We start from the raw sequence: 23316 nt of genomic DNA, 5'->3' as shown, positions 1-23316 counted from the left end.
ATTTTGTCTGTGGTCGCAGGCTCTCAGGATTTTCAGCTTTTAGTGGAGATTTATTTTTTCATTGCTGATTTTAATTAAGTGAAATGATAGACTGGATTTGAAACGTATGTTAGTTTTATGATTACGAATGCAAAAATCTGTGACTTATATTTTTAAGAGTTAATGTATAAGTTAGTGATAACCTTGATTTTATGCATTCGAATTGGTGCTTTAACTTTGTTCACAGCGATTTTGTTATAATTATCGTAGGAAATACTGATTATCTTATCCCTCATCATAATATATTCACCGATTCAATCTTTCTCAAAAGAATGTAAACGCATAAACGATGAAGTCCAGATTATGTTTTTTTTTGTTATACAAACAAATCTTGTCAGCCTTTATAATTAGATGCACGAGAGTACATAATTTAGTTATTATCGGATGTTATGTGTCCTGATTTAAGAGCGGTATCACTTACATTTGACATTGAATGCTTTTTTTGTACTTATTGTAATAAGATAATTAACATCTCACTCCTATAGTAGGTATTCAAAAATTCCAATTTTGGATATGGCTAGAATATATTATATCTAGTTTAATGCTTTGAAGAAACATTAACCTTACAAATTATAATATTTGTATCTTTTTGGAGTTCACTCTGGTTATACTAGCCTACTAAAATCAGTTATCATTTTGTAGATTTAAATATGGGCAGGCCCTACTTTGGTATGATTGGACAATGGATAGCATGAAACAGTTGCGATATACACAATGAGTGCCCCAAGTGGGTGTGTCAACTGCAGTGATGGCTCGGAGAAGTCTGACCTGAAGCATGAGGCAGAGGGCTCAGAGGGAGAAGATGCTCAAATTAGACTGGCCCCTCATGTGCAGGCGTACCTCGCACACAATAGCCCTACAACCAACTGCTGCGGGCTCACCATCCCCATTGCCTTTGAAAGGGCTGCCCCGGGTACATGGTGGAATCCCAGATTTGATTCCAAAATACTTGAAGGCCAATATAGACATAGTTCCTTTAGACAAATAAGATTAAGATTCAGGTGAGTTTAAAATATCAGTTAAAAATTTTTGGTGTAAAATAAATAAATGCATGAGAACCCATTTCTAAATGTTATAGCTGCTAATTTATAAATGTTTCCTTACAAAAAATTTTGTTTTTCTTTTAATTACAGATTTGCACTTTTATACATTTTGATATTTTCTATATCATGGTTTGTCTACTTTGTGGTCCTGGGTTTGAACGGCATGACAGTGAAGTGGCCATTTCTGTGTTCTATATTTGCTGGAGTCCTCTTGATAACATCTGTCATGTTGTATGTCACATTCACTAATATATACAAGGGGTATACATTCAAGATATCCTTGGTTATGGCCCTGGCGCTGTGTACTCTAAGCCTGTCACTTGTGACGCTCACCACACAGGTGCAGACGCATGGGCTGCCTCCCCGCGCAGCCGACATCAGCCAATCAGGACATTTCATCATGTGCATTGAAATCCTGTTAATTATATACACACTTACACCTCTACCACTTTATGCCTGTGTTATCACTGGAATTTTATATTCAATTGTTTTTGAAGTGTTGAACATTGTGTTGCACCTGACTGAACAGGAATGGCAAGGTCCCGGGCTATTTGTGAGGGTCCTGCTGCAGCTGTGTGTGCACATTATCGGTATACATATATATTTAATGACATTTGTCAGAATGCGCGGTACGTTTATGAAAGTAGGCCAGAGTCTGTTGGTGCGGAGGCAGCTAGAAATGGAGAAGCAGTTGAAAGAGAAAATGATACATTCAGTGATGCCTCCAAAGCTCGCGAGCTGCCTGATGGAAGAGCAAGTTTTAGAATCAGAGCCTAATCTGAAGAATCACCATGATCCACTCAATGCGAGGCCTTCTAATCCCGCCGCGGGAGATATTAAGTCACTGTTCCGACCATTTAACATGAGTTGTATGGACAATGTCAGTATTTTATTTGCTGATATTGTCGGTTTTACGAGAATGTCCAGTAATAAAGGTGCTGAAGAGTTAGTGAATATACTGAATGATTTGTTTGAGAAGTTTGATGAGCTGTGTCAGATACACGGCTGCGAGAAGATCTCGACGCTAGGGGACTGTTATTATTGCGTGTCGGGCTGCCCAGAGCCGCGCCCGGACCACGCCACGTGCTGCGTGGAGATGGGGTTAGGTATGTATAATTACAGACACATGACGCGGTTGTTTACAACAAGGCAGTCGTATTGCTACCGGACGAGAACATATTCTAAAGTTAAAAATGGCCGCGTAAAACTCGCCTCACAAATTTTGAATCGTGACTTACCTACTAATGTTCGATTCGATTCTTTTAAATACGTTTGCACAGTTGCAAACTATATAAAGTTTTTTGTCAAATTATACGCAAGCATGACGCTCTAAAATATAATTATTCAAATAAATTCGTAATGTATATACAACACCCTTCCCAGGGTCCATGTATGTAACATCTGTACTGGTATGCAAATAAAGATCTCTATCTCTATATATCATCCAAGCACATATATATGATTGTACCACTTAGTCCACTTACTTCATTGTTAGTTGCAAAAAATGGATATGTGAACGTGTCATTCATTTTGTAGGTATGATAGATGCTATCCAAGAATTCGACAGAGAGCGCGGGGAGGGCATCAACATGAGAGTGGGCGTGCACACAGGCACGGTGCTGTGCGGGATCGTGGGCACCCGCCGGTTCAAGTTCGACGTCTGGAGCAACGACGTGTCCTTCGCCAACAAGATGGAGTCCACCGGCAAGCCCGGACGAGTACATGTCTCTGAAGAGACCACCAGGTTTCTCGGAGGCTCGTATGTTCTCGAAGAAGGCGAGGAAGTATTTGGTAATTATTACCCCTAACTGCATTTTAATGTCTCTTTTGTGATGTCTTAATTATAATCGCGTCAAGATAAAGTTTTACGATGTTAAATTTTATAGGTAACGGTTATCACGCCTAACTGGGCCACAATTCTTCATTGTTTTTAACAGCCACTCTCATCGCATATTTTGTGTCTAAAGTAGGTACACTTATTTCATTTTGAATATCAAATATTGACAATACCTATTGTATATGTCCAGGTCATAAAACATACTTCATAGAGGGCCGTCAGCTGAGCTCCCCGTACGACCACGAGCAGTGCCTCACGCCCTGCAATCCCGTCAACTTGCGCCTCATTATATCCCCCGCAGCATCCCCTCAATCCGTCCTTTCTTTCATGCAACCCCCGCGCTCCCCCCAATCTCCACAAGGCTTCAATGACGCTCGGAAATCGGACAACTTTCTGTCGCCAGCTCCCTTCCATTTCCGTGCTAAGGCTAGTTCGCTGCCCAGTATATTGGACTCCGACGAAATGGATGAAAAAAGGGAGAAAGGGTTCCCGGACAGAACCGACAGCTCATCTAAAAGTCCTACGTCTGTAGGTAAGTTGAAATTACGTTTAGTCTCCTTCCGTTTCCTAACATTTTTCATTTTCCAAAAGTGATGAAAGTGAAGTCAGATAAGTAGGTATTTAATCATATATTTGGAATTGGTCGATACAGTCATATAATAAGTAGTTATTATTACTTATTATCACAACGCGGTCGTGATACGCTGTTCTAGTCGGACAAACTCAGATTATGTTTCGGAGCGGAACTAATTCTGTAAATATTGTCATTAGGTACTTATATCGGTTTCGTGTGCTTGGTTGGTGTGTTTTTCATACCATACCGGTGTTATAAATTGGAAAGTAACTGGCTTAACTATTCAATGATTTTGGAAATCCTGGGAATGGAAATGAAACTGACTGAATCTCACGCGGGCAGCCTCCTAACAAGATATAAGTTGAACCCGAGCAAGTGTCATATTATCAGCACAAGGCTCTGATAAGATACGATGACTCGCCAAAGGAGATTTTCTATAAACACAACTAAGATGAAAAAATTACTTATTTCATTGATAAGCTATGTTTACAAGATTTGAGTGATGGGTGTTAAAAATAGAATTTACAAAGCCATGTAGTGCCATTTAGTAAACACTTGCAGCTGCCCGCACTATCGTAGCGCGTGACAGAGGTGAAGGACTTCAAACGTTTCCTAGCCAAGTCCATGGACGAACATTATTGCGATAAACTGCTCGAAATCAACTCTATCGTTACACTTATTATGTCAACAAATGTGGACCGTAAAGCTAGAGCATTACGGTTGTGTTTATCATGACTGAGGCGGATCGTCACGTTGTCATTGCAATCAAATTGAATTAACACGTGCTTAAATTCTAACTGAGAGATCAAACAGTTCAGGTGTCAATAAGATAAGCGGTTATTCGATAATTAATTGTCATAACACGCCGCCGTTATGGATAAAGCCAAACATTTAAGTTGATGCCCAAATTTCAACATATTTACCCAATCGCTAGAAAAAATGTAATATGTATGAATGTTGAATGTCTCTTTTCTTTGGGTCATTTTGGTCGTAAAATTTGTCTCAGTTATGAAGAGTAGGTACCTAGGTATAGCATGCGCTTATGCATTTTAAAAATATAAAACCAAAGTGCCTTTAAATAAAATTCAAGAGACATTATCTAGCTTTTTATATACCTTGTGAAACCAATTTTAACAAACAGATGCTAATTATCTTATTTAGTTCCATAAATTATGCATTACCGTGACGTAAATATGTATTTAGGGGCTGTCCATAAATTACGTCATCGATTTTTGACGATTTTGGACCCCCCCCCCCCCTAAAATCATCCAAAAATCATGCTTCGAATGACCCCGTTTCCTCCTACGTCATGCTACCGTCATCCGATGTCCAAACACCTCCCCCACCCCCCTAAATTTGAAATGACGTAATTTATGAATAGCCCCTTACGTGTATATTAATCAGTCGGGTATATACCTACAATCATTTTATTTAACTCTTTTTAGGAAGTTACGGCAAGTACGCGAGTAAGTTGAAGAATTGGAAGGTGTCGAAATTCTTAAGAAAACATTCCGATACCCCATTGCACTCAATAAAGAAACAGGAATTCAATGATGCCGACAAAACTCTTCAATTACTATCGTGCGGTGACGCGCCGTCGAGCAACGGTTACCAGCAAGTGCCTATAGTGATAGAGGCTCAGGACACCAAGGCCAGGCCGACCAGCAGCAAGCTCAACACGCCGGTGAACCCTGACATGGTGTCGTTTGAGAAGGAGATCATCGATATTCGGTCGTACCTGAGCCAGTCAAGGAGTAACATGTCGCCTTTCGCGAGAAGTAGCAGCTATAGGTCGCAGTACGGAAGGCCTACTAATATTGACGTAAGTTGAACTTGACGTTAACTATATTCGCTTAGGTACTTTTGCTGTTATGTATCGGTAAAAAATAATACATGTAAATTTGACAAATTGCTATTACGTTTCTACCTTTCTATAGGTTGAACTGGGGGAACTATCTTTCTATAAGATGACAATCGTTTGCAGAAAGCGAAACGAAACGCTATTGTCTTTCCATAACTCTTCCTCTAGTGCGATAGAGACAGGTAGCGTACACCCATTTTTCGTTTCACTGCGAACGATTGTCATCTTGGCTAGACCGCCTGTTCTTATGCTGTAACGGGCCTTGTGCTGTAAACTGGCCGAGGTTATTTAAAAGGGTTTATTGGAAAATTAAAATAAATCGTGAGTCTAAGCCTCCTGTGTTCTACGAAAAAAATACAATAGGTAAAATTATGTACATTTGTCAAGAAAAGGGTTGTTTTAGATCCCTGTGTGCCGTGCGCGCAGCTCTACACTGGCCACGCAAGGGGAGCTGCGCGCGTGCGTGCGCAAGCGGCAGGAGGACTCCGTCAGCCTGTGCCCGTCCGTCAACAGCCGCAAGGACAGCGGCATACGGAGCACCAGCCGCCGCTCCAGCATACAGCAGCAGGTAAGGTAGCTGGCCTACACCAGACACACAACCGTCTATAAAATGACGGTGATCAACCACTCCACAAGGTGGGGTGCGACCCGACAGCCTCCGCAGCTGGAAAGCGGAAGAGGCCCCTCACACCCTCCCAAAAGGTGTCGAAAGAAGACACAGTCAGCAGCAGGTACCCATTTACACTCGCTCTTACCCGACGGCCACGGAACGCACGCTCGACGCTGACGCCGACCGCTATACGTTTGTTTTAAGAGGGGACTAACGCAAAATTGTAATTGAATTGTTATAATTTTAACTAAGGGCAAATGCGATGGAAAAATTCAAAAACAAAATTAAATTATATTTGCAAGGGACGAGTCTAATCAAAACCTTACTAGGTTAAAGTTTGCTCGATACAAAATAATCACGAAAACATTTTTTTTTCAGTTTTTTTTTTTAAATTTATTGAACAATAAGCTAATTAAAGTACATTATTATTACAAGACCCATCGTGGGCAAAACCTTGAGGAGGTTTGTATGCCGATGGGGAGTTGTAGGTATATCGTTACCCTGAATACCACGGAAGTATAATTTTAGTATAAAATAGCTAGTGATATAGCTGAGCGACTTCACTGGCAAAATTTTAAACTACTTATTAAGTATTGAGGTACAACGTTAAAACGCTCTTATTCCGCGCGATATCCCAATCTCCCGTCGCAAGTTTCGCGCGAGGCGCCATATCTTATGACATGACCCTTTCTAATTACCGTCTTTTTCTTGACTTTACATCCCTCTTAACGAATGTGTAGCGCTCGGTGTCGTCGTCGATCGTCACGCTCGGAGCGTGTTTCGTGCCCGAGGCTTTACGTAAAATGTACCAACTACTGTTAACAAACAAGGTGCTACTGGCAAACAAGGGCAATCCCACTAAAATATCACGGGAGCGCCTGTGTGGTGACCTCTAGTTGTTTTAATGCTCCATTTTGCAGTTGACGTGATCGTTAACTTTTATACAATAGACTAGAGCGTAATAATAGCCTACCTACTCACATTCATAAAAAACCGGCCAAGTGCGAGTCGGACTCGCACACACACGAAGGGTTCCGTACCATTATCTATAAAAACGGTCACCCAACCGAGTACTGACCCCGCCCGACGTTGCTTAACTTCGGTCAAAAATCACGTTTGTTGTATGGGAGCCCCACTTAAATCTTTATTTTATTCTGTTTTTAGTATTTGTTGTTATAGCGGCAACAGAAATACATCATCTGTGAAAATTTCAGCTGTCTAGCTATCACAGATCACGAGATACAGCCTGGTGACAGACGGACGGACGGACGGACGGACAGCGGAGTCTTAGTAATAGGGTCCCGTTTTACCCTTTGGGTACGGAACCCTAAAAACGAACTTCACGAGTATGATAAACGGAAAAAGTATTGTAATATTTTAGGTTACGCTAACGGGTATGGTCCGCATTTTACGCGATTACAGACACAAATTGCGCGTAAAAATAAACTTTTGGGGGTGGCATAAAGCGTAACGTAACTGAATTACTTATCAATGCAACAGTGCACTATGTTAACGGTGCCAAAAGATCCTCATAAGATTGGATAAAATCGGTACAATACTTACCTCTACAATCCTATATAGCGGCCTTTTATTTAAAGATGGACTACCCTTAAAAAAAGTATTCTGGCTTAGAATGAGTATATTAAGGGGTTTTCGGTAGAAAATTCTTAAAAGATATGAGGCCAGATTTACTGTGTCGTATTTGTTGTCGGTAAAATCTTATTATTCTCTCTAGAATCTTTCTAGATTCTTGGCGCCAATATTCTCATTGCCAGCATATTTAACAGTCTTCGTTAAAAATGTTAATGGTCTAAATCTTACATTACGATGTTATTTCCGAGCTTACAAAAATATAGTCGAAATTAAACTTAAAAGAAAAACATGTTGAGATGAGAATGAGTTTGAATTACAATTTCAGATATTTGCCCTGAACCACACGGCGATAGCGGTGTCGCAGCACGACATGATGCAGCACCGTGTGTCGGGCTACTACACGTCCTCGCAGTCCTCGCTCAACGAGCCCTCCGGCCGCGCGCGCCTGCCGCCGCCGCTCAACGACCAGCAGGTGCAGTCCTTGCAGAAGCTGCGCAAGCAGTCCGACCTGCAGCTCATCCGCTGCGTCCAGGACAACGCCAGGTCGGGCATCAACTACTTCGTCCAACCTCCCCTCAACAGATTCACTCTCTTCTTCAAGGCGCCAGAGATAGAGGCGCAATATCGCGACAAAGCCCACCGAAGCGACGACTGCGAGGACTTCCCTCCGACTCTGACCACTTCGAGATTTAACACCGCTTTAGATATTCTTGTTTCTGCTATAATCTTCCTAGCCGTTTCCGTTTCGATATTTGTTTTGTATCACGCGTGGAGACAGTGGATCGGGTGGTTCGCGCTCTTCACTGTCATAGAGGCTATAACGATATCCTGCTGCGTCTACCGACACTACTTGAAATGGAAGACGAAAGGAAACCCGCCCGTCACGGACACCATCCGGCGGTCCGTGAAGATATTTAGGAAATTAACGGCTTGGTTTCCGTGGCATTTATCGGGCGGGCTGCTCATCAGCCTGCCGATTCTGGCTATTTTAATAAATTTCTCCTGTAATTACACGACGATGCCCATTCTGAAGGGCGAGCAGTCCTTTTACGTGTATCTGTTGTGCATTAGCATAGTCCACTTCTGTAATTTCACCCAAATGAACTGGCTGGTGAAGAACACTTTGGTGACTTTATATGCTGGCCTCTTCCTGTTCCTCGCCGTGCTCGGATGTCACGAAGTTAATACTCAATATTTAGACGCTGATATTATGCGGCCTTCAATACTAGCCGCTACTCATAATACCTCATTAAACGCAACCGATGACTATTCTGACGACTGGTTAGAGAACAACATTACCGAGACAGGCGAAAGCATGCTGCACAAGATGCATTTAACGGAGCTTTATTTAGACATAGTTTTGCTGCTGATGCTGGTATGGTTTCTCAATAGAGAGTTTGAGATCAGCTACCGGCTCAGTTTCTACAGCAACGTTGTAGCCAACCGGGACAAGCAGAGGGTTCAGAACATGCGAAACCAAGCGGACTGGCTCCTCCACAACATCATCCCGCGCCACGTCGCCGACCAGCTCAAGAACACCGCCAAGTATTCTGAAAACCACAAGGACGTCGGTATTATATTCGCTAGCATAGTCAATTTCAATGAAATGTACGACGAGTCCTACTTAAAGGGAAAGGAATACCTTAGAGTACTGAACGAGTTAATCGCGGATTTCGACGAGCTATTAGAGAGGCCGGAGTTTCAGCACGTGGAAAAGATCAAAACTATAGGAAGCACGTTTATGGCGGCTAGCGGCCTCAATCCAGACTTGAGGCACTCTTCCCGCGGCTCGCACGATCATCTCTACCAGCTGATGGACTTTGCGTTAGAAATGCAGAAAGTTGTAGACAATTTTAATCAAGATTTGCTGGAGTTCGATTTCATTCTTCGGATCGGATATAACTTTGGGGATGTTACGGCTGGGGTTATCGGTACTACCAAATTGTACTATGACATTTGGGGCGACGCGGTGAACATCGCGTCTCGCATGGACTCGACGGGGGTCGTGAAGCGTGTCCAGGTGGGCGAGGCGTGCATCCCCGTCTTGTCACCCATCTACGAGTTCGAACAGCGCGGCAGCGTCTACGTCAAAGGCAAAGACGATATGAACGTATATCTCTTAGTCAGAAAAAAAGAACTCTAGGCGAAACAAACTATTTATAATGGAAAGTAGAATCTGTGATTTAATTATATATTTGTTACTATGTAGCTAACTTAATGAGGTTACAGTTTAAGAGATGCTTGGGTCATACACATATTTAGGTTCTAATTGGATTAGATTTTTCTGTTCCCACAAGTTCTGAACATTGGTGAAACAATTATCCACAATTTTGGTACAGGCCAAAATTACGTCGCTTTGTTCGTACAACACTCAACCAGAAAAAAGGCTCCAGTATGATTAACTTTTGGGAACAGAAGAAAAAACTTTTGTTTTAAAAGCCTGTGTATGGCCCGCTTATTTATTGTGTGCATTTCAAAAGTGATATAATGGCTTAAAGAAATACTCCACATGTATAAAGGCTATTAATTTATTGTTATTTGGCTTAAACCTAGCACTCACTATCCTGCTGCTATAGCGAGAGGCAGCCCTGCTAGAGCGATATGGTAATATTACTAATGATGTTAGTTTCTCACTTTAGCAGGCAAGCAGGATCGTGTGTGGGTTCTAGGTGTTAGCGTGTTGAGTGGCAGCGTGTGTGACGCATGTTTGTGTGGTGTGAAACAAATCTCCTTGCCGCATCCTCTAATCTGTGACCAGTGCTCTAGTCCACTATGAAATTACTGTATATGTGACTAAATATTATTTACCCGTCTTATATGTATTTGACCGTAGTTAATTATGTAATTATTAATGAGGAATATTAACGATTCTTCCAAAGGGTAGATAAATGATTTGTAACTTAATTAATAAGATGAAAATGAACTACGAATGCGTAATTAATGGCAACGAATGGTATGAGTTGTGGGTGAAACCTGTGTTAGCCGTGTCGTTGTATCGTATCGTACTTAAATCCGATTTAGATTGTTTTTGTAAAATGTCCGAGTACGACGTTCCGAAGCTAATAACGTTTTCCTCTAGCTTACAGAGTAATGTACAATTTGTTGCAAATTATATATCCGTCGATGTGCATTGCCTCAGCTTTAGCTCGGCCTGTTTCAAAAGTAGAAGCATTTAATGTTCTAAATATTCAATAATACGGTTATTCAAGTAACTTAATAGTGATTAATATATTACAATCAAGTAGCACAATTTTATTAATGCACAGGGTTGCTGCGTTTATTGTCTACATAAACATAAAATTGTATTTACGTACATATGATATCCGAAGACGATTTGTGTCTTCGTTAATGAGTTTTTGTGTAATGTATATGCCACATACGATGAGATGTACTTATACTTATGTAAGTAAGTACTATATTGCCGGAAAAAGATATTCTAAAGCGAGCATTTTACAACCGCGTGTCTTCTCATTACATACCTTGTAAGAATTATTTAAACTTATGACAAAAGCCTTGACTATACATTCCACTTGTATTTATGATATTGCCTTCGAATGTATATTTCTACTAGGGAAACGAAGAATTTAAAGAATAGATTTTTTCAGAGGGGACGGTATTTTACTGAATGTTGGACCAAAACTGGATTATTAGATGCAATTAGCTCTCTTCTTACCTCTTCGGTAATATTATTATATTTGCTCTTTGTACATTACAAATTCGAAGATGTACTGGTATATTTATAAATAGAAACCTTCTTGTGATACGTGAAAATGGATATATGTATATGACTAATTGACTATAATATTTAAGGAAAACATTTTTCTTTATATACATGATAATCCCTACCTTTTCCAGTAAAACATCGTAAAATAATAAAAGGTATAATTTAATCTTTCGTATTACTTATCACCTCGTAGACCGGGAGATAGTGACACATTTTACTGGGTCATTTGTACCAGTATGGCGGTTCGTCAGGGGTCTAAGCATGTAATGAAGGAAAGAAAATGCTATGACCATAGCGCTGGTACCGGCGGCCCAATCGCGTGGGCGTTAGTCGAACGTGTCGGATAAAATACGAGTGTCGAACGATTTGTACCACAAAACTCCTCGTATTATTCGATAGTCCATAAAAAAGAAGTAGGCGGTAGCGTAATGCCATACTTCTCCGGTGTGACTTACAGCCCGCCATACTGAGGCGAACACGTTAATTAAAAAAAAACAATTCAACCATTTGTACCAACCTAATTTTTGCACAGGTGATCATCGTCGAGCAGCCATTCATGGACATCACCATGCCATACTTTTCGGATGGTTCCAAATGCCCGCCATACCGCCGCAAGGAAGTTAATTTTTTTTTTTTTGCTAAACGATTTGTACCAGTATTGCATTTAAATTTTTGGAGAGTATTTGATAAAATGTGACCGTTATTATAATTGCCATACTTATAGTAGGGGGATAAAGTGCTGCCATACTTGAAAAACTTATTTAATCGACACGTTTCAAAAATACGACTATGTATACGTAAAATAATTTTTTACAGCATGGCATCATCATATTCTGTTTGTTTGGATACAATTGTACCTAAAAAAATATATTTCAGATTATAACTACGGGGCGGACGACTGTGAGACTTAAGCCAAGACTTAAAACAAAAAACAATTTTTTGACGATTTGTACCAGTATGGCATTTGGATTTTTGGAAATTATATGATGCAATGTGACCATTATTATATTTGCCATACTTCTAATAGGGGGAAAAAGGGGCACCATACTTGAAATAAAAAAAAAATATTGTACACATTTGCCACCTCCTACAGGTATGGCATTATGAGATTTCCATTAATGATCACACAGAAAGTGTTGAAAAAAAAATTCAAGATGGTACAAATCGTTTAGCAATAAAAAAAAATTAACTCCCTTGCGGCGGTATGGCGGGCATTTGGAACCATCCGAAAAGTATGGCATGGTGATGTCCATGAATGGCTGCTCGACGATGATCACCTGTGCAAAAATTAGCTTGGTACAAATGGTTGAATTGTTTTTTTTTAATTAACGTGTTCGCCTCAGTATGGCGGGCTGTAAGTCACACCGGAGAAGTATGGCATTACGCTACCGCCTACTTCTTTTTTATGGACTATCGAATAATACGAGGATTTTTGTGGTACAAATCGTTCGACACTCGTATTTTATCCGACACGTTCGACTAACGCCCACGCGATTGGGCCGCCGGTACCAGCGCTATGGTCATAGCATTTTCTTTCCTTCATTACATGCTTAGACCCCTGACGAACCGCCATACTGGTACAAATGACCCAGTAAAATGTGTCACTATCTCCCGGTCTATCGCCTTTCATAATTACGCAACAAATTTTAAGTACCTACTTACTTACATGGTATCTGTTAGATTGAATTTTCTAAAAATTATGTATTCACCTATCTACAATTTTTTTTAAACATACATAACATTAAAATTACCTAAGTGTGTAAGTGGGTACCTACATTATTTTGTATGCTTATTTACAACTAGCTGTGCCCGCGGCTCCGCCTGCGTGGAATTCGGTCTGAGTCAGTAAGCGGCTAATTTCTAATCCTCTTCCCTGGATGCGGAACTTTGAAGTAAAGTTGACAGATGGATATGCTAGAGGACTGTAGTCCAGATAAAATATTTTACAGTTAGGTACCACTAAATAAAACTACACTCCAAAATCAATAGGTTTTTTCGCCCTTATTAAAATTTTACACGTGATTTAAACGACATAGTAGTAGGTGTATATCGGACGATACAGTAAGGTAAACGCGCGCGAGCGAAGGCGAAGCGGCCTGCCTGGCTAGAGCGCCACTTACCGTGGTCTTCTTCAGACTCCTGAGGAAGACCACGTGCCCCTTGTAACCTCAATGCGTTGCGAGACTTTCACGAATGATTCGATTTTTTTCGGGAAGGCATGGAAATGCGTATAAAATGCGAGTCCCAAATCGTTTGACTCCGCAAACGACCAGTGCCGGATTAAGATATTTTGATGCCCTAAGCATTTCTAGACCATAGTGCCCCCTCTCCCTAGGGTCATCAAGATTACATTGAATTTTTTGGGTAAATTGACTGACGTTCATTGCCGCATTACAGGCTTACAGCTGAGAATGGAAATCAGTCACATAATTTTATCACGAAAATTGACAGTGCCGCAGCAGTAACGTTGCAACAGAGTACCTAATGCTGCTGCAGTCGCCACCCGAATGTCACCTTTATCATATATTAGAATGTTATTGAAAACGCGAGCGAAGCGAGCGCGAAAATGTTTCGTTATAAAAACGCAATTTGATAGACAGTTCATTTTTACTTTTAGTATGGAAATCAGTCACATAATTTTATCACGAAAATTGACAGTGCTGCAGCAGTAACGTAGCAACAGAGTAATGCTGCTGCAGTCGCCACCCGAATGTCACCTTTGCTATATCTTAGAAAGTTATTGAAAACGCGAGCGTAGCGAGCGCGAAAATTTTTTGATATAAAAAACAATTTGATAGACAGTTGTACATTTTTACTTTTATTATGGATATCAGTCACATCATTTTATCACGAAAATTGACAGTGCTGCAGCAGTAACATTGCAACAGAATAATGCTGCTGCAGTCGCCACCCGAATGTCACCTTTGCTATATCTTAGAAAGTTATTGCAAACGCGAGCGAAGCGAGCGCGAAAATTTTTTCGATATAAAAAACGCAATTTGATAGACAGTTGTACATTTTTACTTTTAGTATGGAAATCAGTCACATTATTTTATAGTTATTGAAAACGCGAGCGAAGCGAGCGCGAAAATTTTTCGATATAAAAAACACAATTTAAAAGACAGTTGTACATTTTTACTTTTATTATGGAAATCAGTCACATCATTTTATCTCGAAAATTGACAGTGCTGCAGCAGTAACGTTGCAACAGAATAATGCTGCTGCAGTCGCCACCCGAATGTCACCTTTATCATATCTTAGAAAGTTATTGAAAACGCGAGCGAAGCGAGCGCGAAAATTTTCGATTTAAAAAACACAATTTGATAGACAGTTGTACATTTTTACTTTTCGTCCCAACCAGGCGCGAATCCAGGATTTCATACAGAGAAGGGATGGGACAGTTTTTTATCAGCCTAGCTTCGCATAGGGCTCGATATTTAAGGGTCTCAGCGAGGTTGTTTGATGCAAGAGAGGTGAAAAGATGCAAGATAGCAGAGCTTGGAATTGACCAAGTGAATTGAATTGGCAAAGTGTGAGCAAGGCAGAAGAAGGCCCAGCTGCGAAAGAGGAAAGCTTGGATTTGGATCCACACCCAAGTGTAATTAAGGCAGAAGATCAACTTTGCCGTAAGGCAGAAGGCCTCGCATAAGACCTAACGCCGAACTGCAAAAGAGTGGCTTGAAATCGAATCTATGCATGTAATCACGACTCTTCTACTGCTCGCTCTTCGGCTTCACTCGAAAGCGCTACTTGATAGGATGCTTTTAGTTTTCGGCTTTCACGGGGCCCCTTATAACACTTTGGCAGTTAGGTCTCAGGATCGCGGCTAAAGGAGCAACTCGGCTTGGCGGACAAATATGGCGTGCAAGAGAGCAAAATTCGCTATTAAATCGGTAACCTATGTCGAAAAAATCGGCTGGCCGCAAGCCCGAAAGCAAGATATATTTCCATGACTTTAAGGTCCACCGCGTAAGGTCAAATCGAAAGCCTACGTTGGAGATGTTCTTACGTACTCTCTTACATGATCCCTACGACCCTTCGTTATTAGATGGGTACTTGTACACGTATAAAAGTTCCATGTAGGTACCTGCTCCACGACGACTGCAATGCTGATGCAGCCTGCGCGTTTTTTTGCCTACGGTTTTGGTGCCCCCTAGACGTGGTGCCCTAATCAAGTGCTTATTTTGCTTAAAAGGGTTAATCCGGCACTGCAAATGACAGAGGTCAATGTTTTTTTTTTTTCAAAGTACCCACCCAATGGCCACGAAGGCCATTATTAAGTGCTGTATACGTATGAATATGGATTTGATATGGATGCGATGGTTTACCTTTATTTTGCCGTCAATTTTTCTGCAGATTTTCGTTTCACAGAAAATTTTTCAAGTAATTTCAAATCGCAAAATAATCTTTACATAGAATATTTACTTCAAATAATTTTAGTTCGGATTAGTTATGTTTCACCAAAAATTTAAAACATTAGTTTTGTTTAAAGAACAATTTGTTCATGTAATTTCATTTCACAGAATCATCGATCTGTAGAAAAGTCACTTCTTATAAATACGGTTCACCAAAATTTAATATACAGAATAGTTATTAAGTCGAATTTTATTTATTTAGTCGTTAATTTAACGCAATCTGCTTCTCTGGAAGGAATTCGTTTTTAGGGGTTGCCGTTCTAACCTAACCTACATTTCTGGCAACAGTTCGTTTTCTTGGGGGTCGCAGTTCTAACCTAACCTAACCCACTTTTCTGGCAACATTTCGTTTTCTTAGGGGTCGCAGATCTAACCTAACCTAACCCACTTTTATGGATAAAGTTCGTTTTTATGGGGGTCGCAGTTCTAACCTAACCTAACCCACTTTTCTGGCAACAGTTCGTTTTCTTGGGGGTCGCAGTTCTAACCTAACCTAACCCACTTTTCTGGCAACCGTTCGTTTTCTTGGGGGTCGCAGTTCTAACCTAACCTAACCCACTTTTCCAGCAAGGGTTCGTTTTCTTAGAAGTTGCAGCTCTAAAGTAACCTAAACTCCTTTTTTAGCAATTTCAATGAATACTACGAGTATGTGAAAGGTAATTTTGTAAAATAATAATTGTTGAAATTAAAATTCTGTGAACTGTAGTGTCGCACAAATAATATTCAATTAATAATAATTCTACAGTCTTTTATTTTATTTAAAAATCTTTGAATAAATATTCTGAATTTTAATCAAGTTACAAAATATGTTTCTTTGAAATGAATAATCGAAGAAACAGAATTAATTGTAACAAAAATGTGCGATTCAATTATTCTATGAATAATTTTCTGTATAACAAAATTCTGCAAAAAATTTAACGATAAAATAAGGGTACACCGGATGCGATATAATTACGATTAGGTATAATTCATGACGGAGAAAATTAATAATTTTAAATAATTATGCAATTATACGCGTGTTGATATGTGTGTTTATTTTACCATTACGTAACTATGTAAACTCATTTTTAATTTTCTTGATTACTTAATGTTTACTCAGTTCCCCAAAAGGTGGCACTGTGCAATAAGGGACAATTAATTTACTGTCTTTTAATTTTGTTGTATTATTAAATCAACATACTTATTCAATTAAATTTGTTGATATCCGCACCCTCTCTTCTATACTTAGAGTTAATTTGGCAAAACCTTCCTCGATGGCTTATTCATGTCAACACGTATTAAATTCAGCGCCATCGGTTAGTTTACCAGGGTACTCGATAGTGGTAGCACATATTTGAAAAAAGTTTGCCCCTCCTTCCTAAGTAGCGCCAATAAGATTCAGGGGCAAACTTAAGTCAATCGAGTGTTGTGGCTACCCCCCCCCCCCCCTTTTAGGGGTTGAATTTTTATAGCCTATAACCTGGCCGGGAATGTTCTTGACAGATTAGTAAAGTTTTCATCAAAATCCGTTCAGCCGTTTTCACGTGATGCGTGATTGCGCGTTCAAATAAACAGACAAACAGATAAACAGATAATAAACAGACAAACAGACTAAAATTCTAAAAACTGTTGGAACGTGTTCTGTTATCGATTCTAAGTATTCCCAGCCAACTTTTTTTCGAATATCTTCCATGTACAGACTTTCGACCCTCTTCAGCTTTATTATATGTATAGATAATCTAAAAAACCTTACAACTTACTTCCTCCTCGCGTTGTACCTGCTTTTGCCGCGGCTCATGAGAGCCTGGGGTCCGCTGTCCGCTTGGCAACTAATCCCAAGAATTGGCGTAGGCACTAGATTTTACGACAGCAACTGCCATTAAAAACACAATATAATTAAAAAATTCTATCACGTTCTATGAACGCAAACTTAAGCGGAACTCATTGGGCAATGTCAACATAAACAGCCACTATGATAAAGTTAATTGTTTTGCTTTATATATTTTGGCGCAGAGTTTGAGACAACACAGCTGCCACCCGCGGTAATTAAAGAGTTACCCTGTTTGATCAACCACAGCCTTGTTATTAATTGAGAGCCTTAATTTCTCTCTGCGAAAGATACTTTCAAGGACTTTGCTGGCTCTTATTACTCTAACTAACGTTTTAGTAAGGTCTTGTTCGAGTACCTACTTAAAGCTTCGTTAGTGTGAATTATTGGATTAAACATATTAATACCTATTATTGACCTATTCATCAGATAGCGCCTATCAACCACAGTGGAGTCACGCATTCTGACTTTCTTCGGCCATGTTTCTCGTCGTGGTAATGACTCCATAGAGCGTCTCGTAGTCCAGGGAAAGGTCGAAGGCACCAGGCCACGTGGTAGATCACCAATGAGATGGACAGACCAGATCAAGGCCGCAACTAAGTGCTCGGTTTACGAATGTACCCGGAAAGCTGCTGTCCGCGACGAATGGCGCCGTATTAGCAAGATCATTACTCATCGAGATTCACAATGATGACCACGACCACTCTGGCAAGAGTGTACCGACTAAGAAGAAGAATTGACCTATGACTAGTGGCTCTGTGAGCTGTAGAAAATGTAAAAGTGAATAATACCTACTTGGTTGAGTCGTTATCAACTCACAATGGTCTTAAGCGCCATAGTCTTAAGCCCTTTATGCCAATTTCCGCATTTTGATAAAATTCCAAAAACTAGAACGACAAAAAAATCTATTTAATCATAGAATCTGGTCACAAAATTTCATGAAAATCAGTTAAGAATTGCGAGCTGTAGAAGACATCCGGATATACGAAAGTAAAATTCGCTAACACTTCAGTCAATTATTCGTTCGTATTTTTAACCGACTTCAATTTCATAGAAGGAGGAGGTTCTGTATTCGGTTGTGGCTATTTTTTTTTCTATGTACGTTCACCAATTACTCCGATATCCGTAGTCCGATTTGAGTAATTCTTTTTTTGTTTGAAAGGAGCTACCTCCGAATTGGTCCCATTTTAATTTGGTTCTGTTCTGATGATGGGATCCATGAGGAATTGAGGGAACTCCTCAATTTTTAAAGGCACATGCATGGTGTTTTGGGCGTTTTCTTAAGCAACTCGAGCATTTTCTCTCGAAAACCACCAATTTGATGAAGTAGACCTGATGATGATGATTATTTTGATGATAATGATGATGATTTCTTTAAATGTAAGTATGTTCAGCGTTTACTCCGGCACCTGTGATCCGATTTGAGTAATTCTTTTTTTGTTTGGAAGAAGTTACCTCCAAGGTGTTTCCGTATTATTTTTGGTTCTGGTCTGATGATGGAATCCATGAGGAATTGAGGGAACTCCTCAATTTTTAAAGGCACGTGTTAAGTGATTTCGGGGTTTTCTAAAGTAACTCGAGCATTTGCTTCCGAAAACCACCAATTTGATGTACTGCAACTGTAGCCTTACCACGAGTTTGACATTGACATATTCGCTAACGTCTTATGCATCTAAATGTAACTTTTTATGGATCTCGCTCACACTAAGGTTAGTACGAGCGAGATGCATAGGAAGTAAGTTACACACATGCTAGCGAATATATCAATGTCAATCTCGTGGTAAGCTGGTAAGGCTACTGATCGGGGGTCAGGGTTAGGAGTTAAGGGGTCAGGGATTAAGGGGTCGGGGAATGGCGGTTGAAGGGTTGCTGGTTCAGGATCGAGGGGTTCCTGGATCAGGGGTTGATGTACTGTGAGGTTGAGTGATCGGGGGGCTGAGGGATTGGGTCAGTGGCGGGACGGGCGGATGGATTTAGTTGACAGGAATTATAATTTCCCAGACGGACTCGAGAAAATTCCTGATTACATATTTACTAAAGTAATAGATACACGAATTTAGTGTTAAACATGATCTTGTTTTTCATTCATGCGTCGCGCTCTTAACAATGCGTTAAAACTAAAAATTGTAAAATAAAAACTTTTTACAAAAAAAATGAAACCGACTTCAAAAAGGATGAAATAAAATATTATCCTTTTTTATGACCATGCGTTACCAACTGATATGTTTGAAGTCGGTGCCAAGCCAAGTAGTAACAATACCAGTCAAAAATAATCAGCCATATGGCTATAAATCCCATTAGAACTGTACTAATAACTATTATAAATGTGTAAAGAATTCTGTCTGCCTCTTTGTCGCCTTTTCATGGCTAAACAACTGAACCGCTTTAGGTGAAATTTGGCAAGAAGGTAAATTCCTTGAATTGTTTTATATTTTGAAATGTAGTCCTCTGGATAAGGGACGGGAAATAACTCAGTCCCTTGCGTGCTATAGACTGTTCGAGCATTAGTAAGAAATGCTCTTTAAAAAATACGACGGCCAAAAATGCATTTATATTTACACTAATGTGCCGACAAACATGGTACGGACTGCGCCAAGAAGGTTTGATCGTGTGTTCTTAGGTCCAGTCGACGTCAATGATATGTTTACACTTTTGCACCTTACTCCTTTGTAATAAGGCGAAAAGTGTAAACATATTTTTAACGTCGACTGTACCTACAGAAAGTACATTCATTGTCGTCGTGTAAGGCAATCCAACGTAGGTAAATCCTTATCGAATCGCACCAAAGTTATGGTATGCTTCAAAATTTGGCTTGGCACCGACTTCAAACATATCAGTTGGTAACGCATGGTCATAAAAAAGGATAATATTTTATTTCATCCTTTTTGAAGTCGGTTTCATTTTTTTTGTAAAAAGTTTTTATTATTAATATGGTCACCATTACCAGATTAACTTGATGCATATTCCATTGTCACCAAATCGAAGTGACCTACGTATGCTAACATCGGAACGCATCTGGTCAATCGAAAACTAATCAGCAAAGGGACAGGCAAAAAAAAAAAAAAAGATTTGTGTAAGTAGGTAGGTAGATCTATTAGATACGTCATTTATTTCTCTTAACTTTACATTATAGTGGAAAATTACATTTGATAGATATTGTTATATGTACACATCGGTAACTCGTGGCATTTAGGTAGCACTTAAAAGATTAGTGATGGCACACATCGGTAACTCGTGGCACTTGACAGTTTCTAACAGACTAGTGATGTGACAATGTTCTTCCTATACGAGTCGAGAAAAAGAAACCACTAAAAAAAGGAATTAATTAAACTAATCTTTTAAGTGCTACCTAAATGCCACGAGTTACCGATGTGTAGTTATATGTATACCGGGTGTGGCCTGTAACACGAGCGAATAATTAAAACATAGATTATACTCCTCAAACGGTGACACTTTTGTTCAACAACTTTTAAAAATTATGAAGTAATTAGACTCCCTATTTTTCATACAAAATAAATATTATTTTCAATGGACGCCATCGCCACGCCATATCATTGTGATTGACGTTGCTTGTCACGCCTTAAACATAACAAAATTCGCACTACTTACATTGAGTCTTAGAATAAACTTTAAAGTGTATTAAAAATCAAACCACAAGTTATTTTTAAAAGTCGCTGAGGAACAAATGTTGGTCAGTATGAGGAGTACAGCCTACAGTTTAATTTTTTGCTCATATTACAGGCCACACGGTATGTAAGTACCTAAATATATAATTTTGTAATTGCTACTAAGTAAGTAGGTAATTAGGTAACAATTTTAATCTAGTTTGTTTAAACGATCACAGTATGTATAATAGAATATTCTACATATAATATATATATATATGTCGAATACCGATGGTCCTAAAAGCGGTGGGCGCGTGGGGGTAGTAACTAGATGTATTACTTCACAGCTAAACCAGTATGCTACCATTGCTACCAGTGCATGAAATAAACTTACTGACTCGTTAACCATACTAGTGCCTACTATATTTCAGAACTAAATGATAAAAATAACTAATTGCTATTAAGATGTTGACTGGTAAAATTGAAAATAAAAAGATCACATGAAACCGTTTCAATCTTTATTCAATTCAAACTAGGCCGGCTCCAACCGTACACCTCTGACCTGAGAAGATTTAGCCCTATATGGGACCGGCAACAAACTCAGCGGGACACATCTTTTCAAAACAACACATAACACATCCTTTCTTTATTTCACAAAAGTAAGCTTCTAATGAAACATAAGAAATCAAAATAACAATTGAAATAAAACACTTAGCTAAATGGTTAAAGAACGCGGGATTCTATAAGCTATCAGAATAATCCTTCAGGTATAAGCCTTCAGGAACGCGGCGAGTTAGGCACGAGGTTGGCTAACGAGTACGTCCGATCTCTAGCGCGGTCCGATCAAGAAGAACTACCAGCGGCGGAGCCTCTCCGCTCCCGCCTCAGTCAAGTTGGCAAACCTGCTCGACCAGTCTACCAACATACCGACAAAAACGCCAACTCGTGCCTACGCTCACTCGAGAGAAACCTCTCGACGTTCCAAAGCCTTCTACCTGTCATCTCAGTTCAACAACACGCCAATAGATGGCGTTACTCTCTACGCAACTTTATTTCAACAATGCGCCAATAGACGGAGTTACTCTCTACACAACTTTATTTATTTTGTTACAACCAAATAATACGTAGCTCAACATTGCTAATCGATTTTATACAGGCGTCTAAAATAATGTACTATAACGCTGCAATACGTCTTTCTGGTGTCAGGGTCCTACACGGCCGTCCTGCGCTACACACGTCCTCGTGTGTGGGTGTATGCATTTGATTCTGTAACAAAATACTCAGCACAGTATCTCATCGCTCGGTCATTCCTGACCCACAATTTGGGTCTCACTCAAATTACTATTAAAATCAACTTTGTTATCAATCCAACCAGAAAAAATGATTGTTCAAAATTACTTTAACACTCCTCAATTCTCTAGTCAAAAATAGTCCATCGAGCAACGACTTAATAAAAATAATCAGTAATCATCGCCGCTATCTAGCGGATACACTCCATTAATCATCGCCTCCATCTGGCGGATACTCTCAAATTTATGTGAAAACAGAACAATCTCAAACATCAAAAACACAAATCACAACAGCTCTAATTCATTGCTCGACAGTATCACTACTATTGTCATCAATATCAATTTACGGGGAAATTATCTGGCATTAAAAAAAAATCTTTGGTCATATGTGATCTAAATTTTTGTAAGACATCTTAAAACAAATAATATTCTGATTTGATAATGCCAATTTTACTCATATGAACACAGTACATAAACAAAACAACACCAGTCCTTCGGTGCATTGCCAGTCCTTCAGTAGATACCAGACCCTCGTCAGAAGTAACCATCTCAGCCGCGTAAGTGCTACTCCTTGGAAAGAGCATTCTGCACATAAAAAGCAGACCACGTGCACCTCTTACATGCTCCGGCACTTCTGATGCGGTCACTAAACAATACCCAGTCCATCTAAAGCAAAACATTAGTGCCCAGTCCATCGGGCGTACTTTCAGTCCTTCGAAAGTACAAGCTTTCAGTCCATCGAAAGCAAAAACAATGTTAAGAGTGAATTCCAAAAAGAAAATAAAAACGGTTCTTTAAATCATGTTACTCGGAACCATTGGTACTATCAGCGTCAACTGATCAACTGAAACTGAACATCACTGATCAAAATCACTAAAGATAGCTTTCTACTTTAGCTTTAACAACAGAAACTCAGCTT

The 23316-nt window shown here is 39.7% G+C and overlaps 1 protein-coding gene across 1 annotated transcript; it reads left to right on the top strand.

Annotated features, from left to right (window-relative positions):
• On the top strand, positions 1-11447 carry LOC134806768 (adenylate cyclase type 9). Its single transcript, XM_063780096.1, has 8 exons — positions 1-104; positions 682-1040; positions 1173-2188; positions 2619-2873; positions 3110-3451; positions 4939-5315; positions 5758-5922; positions 7883-11447. Exons 2-8 carry the CDS (start codon positions 754-756, stop codon positions 9698-9700), a joined length of 4260 nt encoding a protein of 1419 aa, XP_063636166.1. The 5' UTR covers positions 1-104; positions 682-753; the 3' UTR covers positions 9701-11447.
• Positions 11448-23316: the final 11869 nt, after the last annotated feature.

This window comes from Cydia splendana, chromosome 3 (genome assembly GCF_910591565.1).
Source record: "Cydia splendana chromosome 3, ilCydSple1.2, whole genome shotgun sequence".
Lineage (NCBI taxonomy): Eukaryota > Metazoa > Arthropoda > Insecta > Lepidoptera > Tortricidae > Cydia > Cydia splendana.
This window is presented reverse-complemented; position numbering and strand designations above follow the sequence as displayed.

Coding starts and splice junctions, on each gene's coding strand:
- LOC134806768 (XM_063780096.1), top strand. CDS start 754: ATGAGTGCCCCAAGTGGGTGTGTCAACTGCAGTGATGGCTCGGAGAAG. Junction 5,316..5,757: donor GAAGGCCTACTAATATTGAC/GTAAGTTGAACT, acceptor GGGTTGTTTTAG/ATCCCTGTGTGCCGTGCGCG. Junction 5,923..7,882: donor GCTCCAGCATACAGCAGCAG/GTAAGGTAGCTG, acceptor TTACAATTTCAG/ATATTTGCCCTGAACCACAC.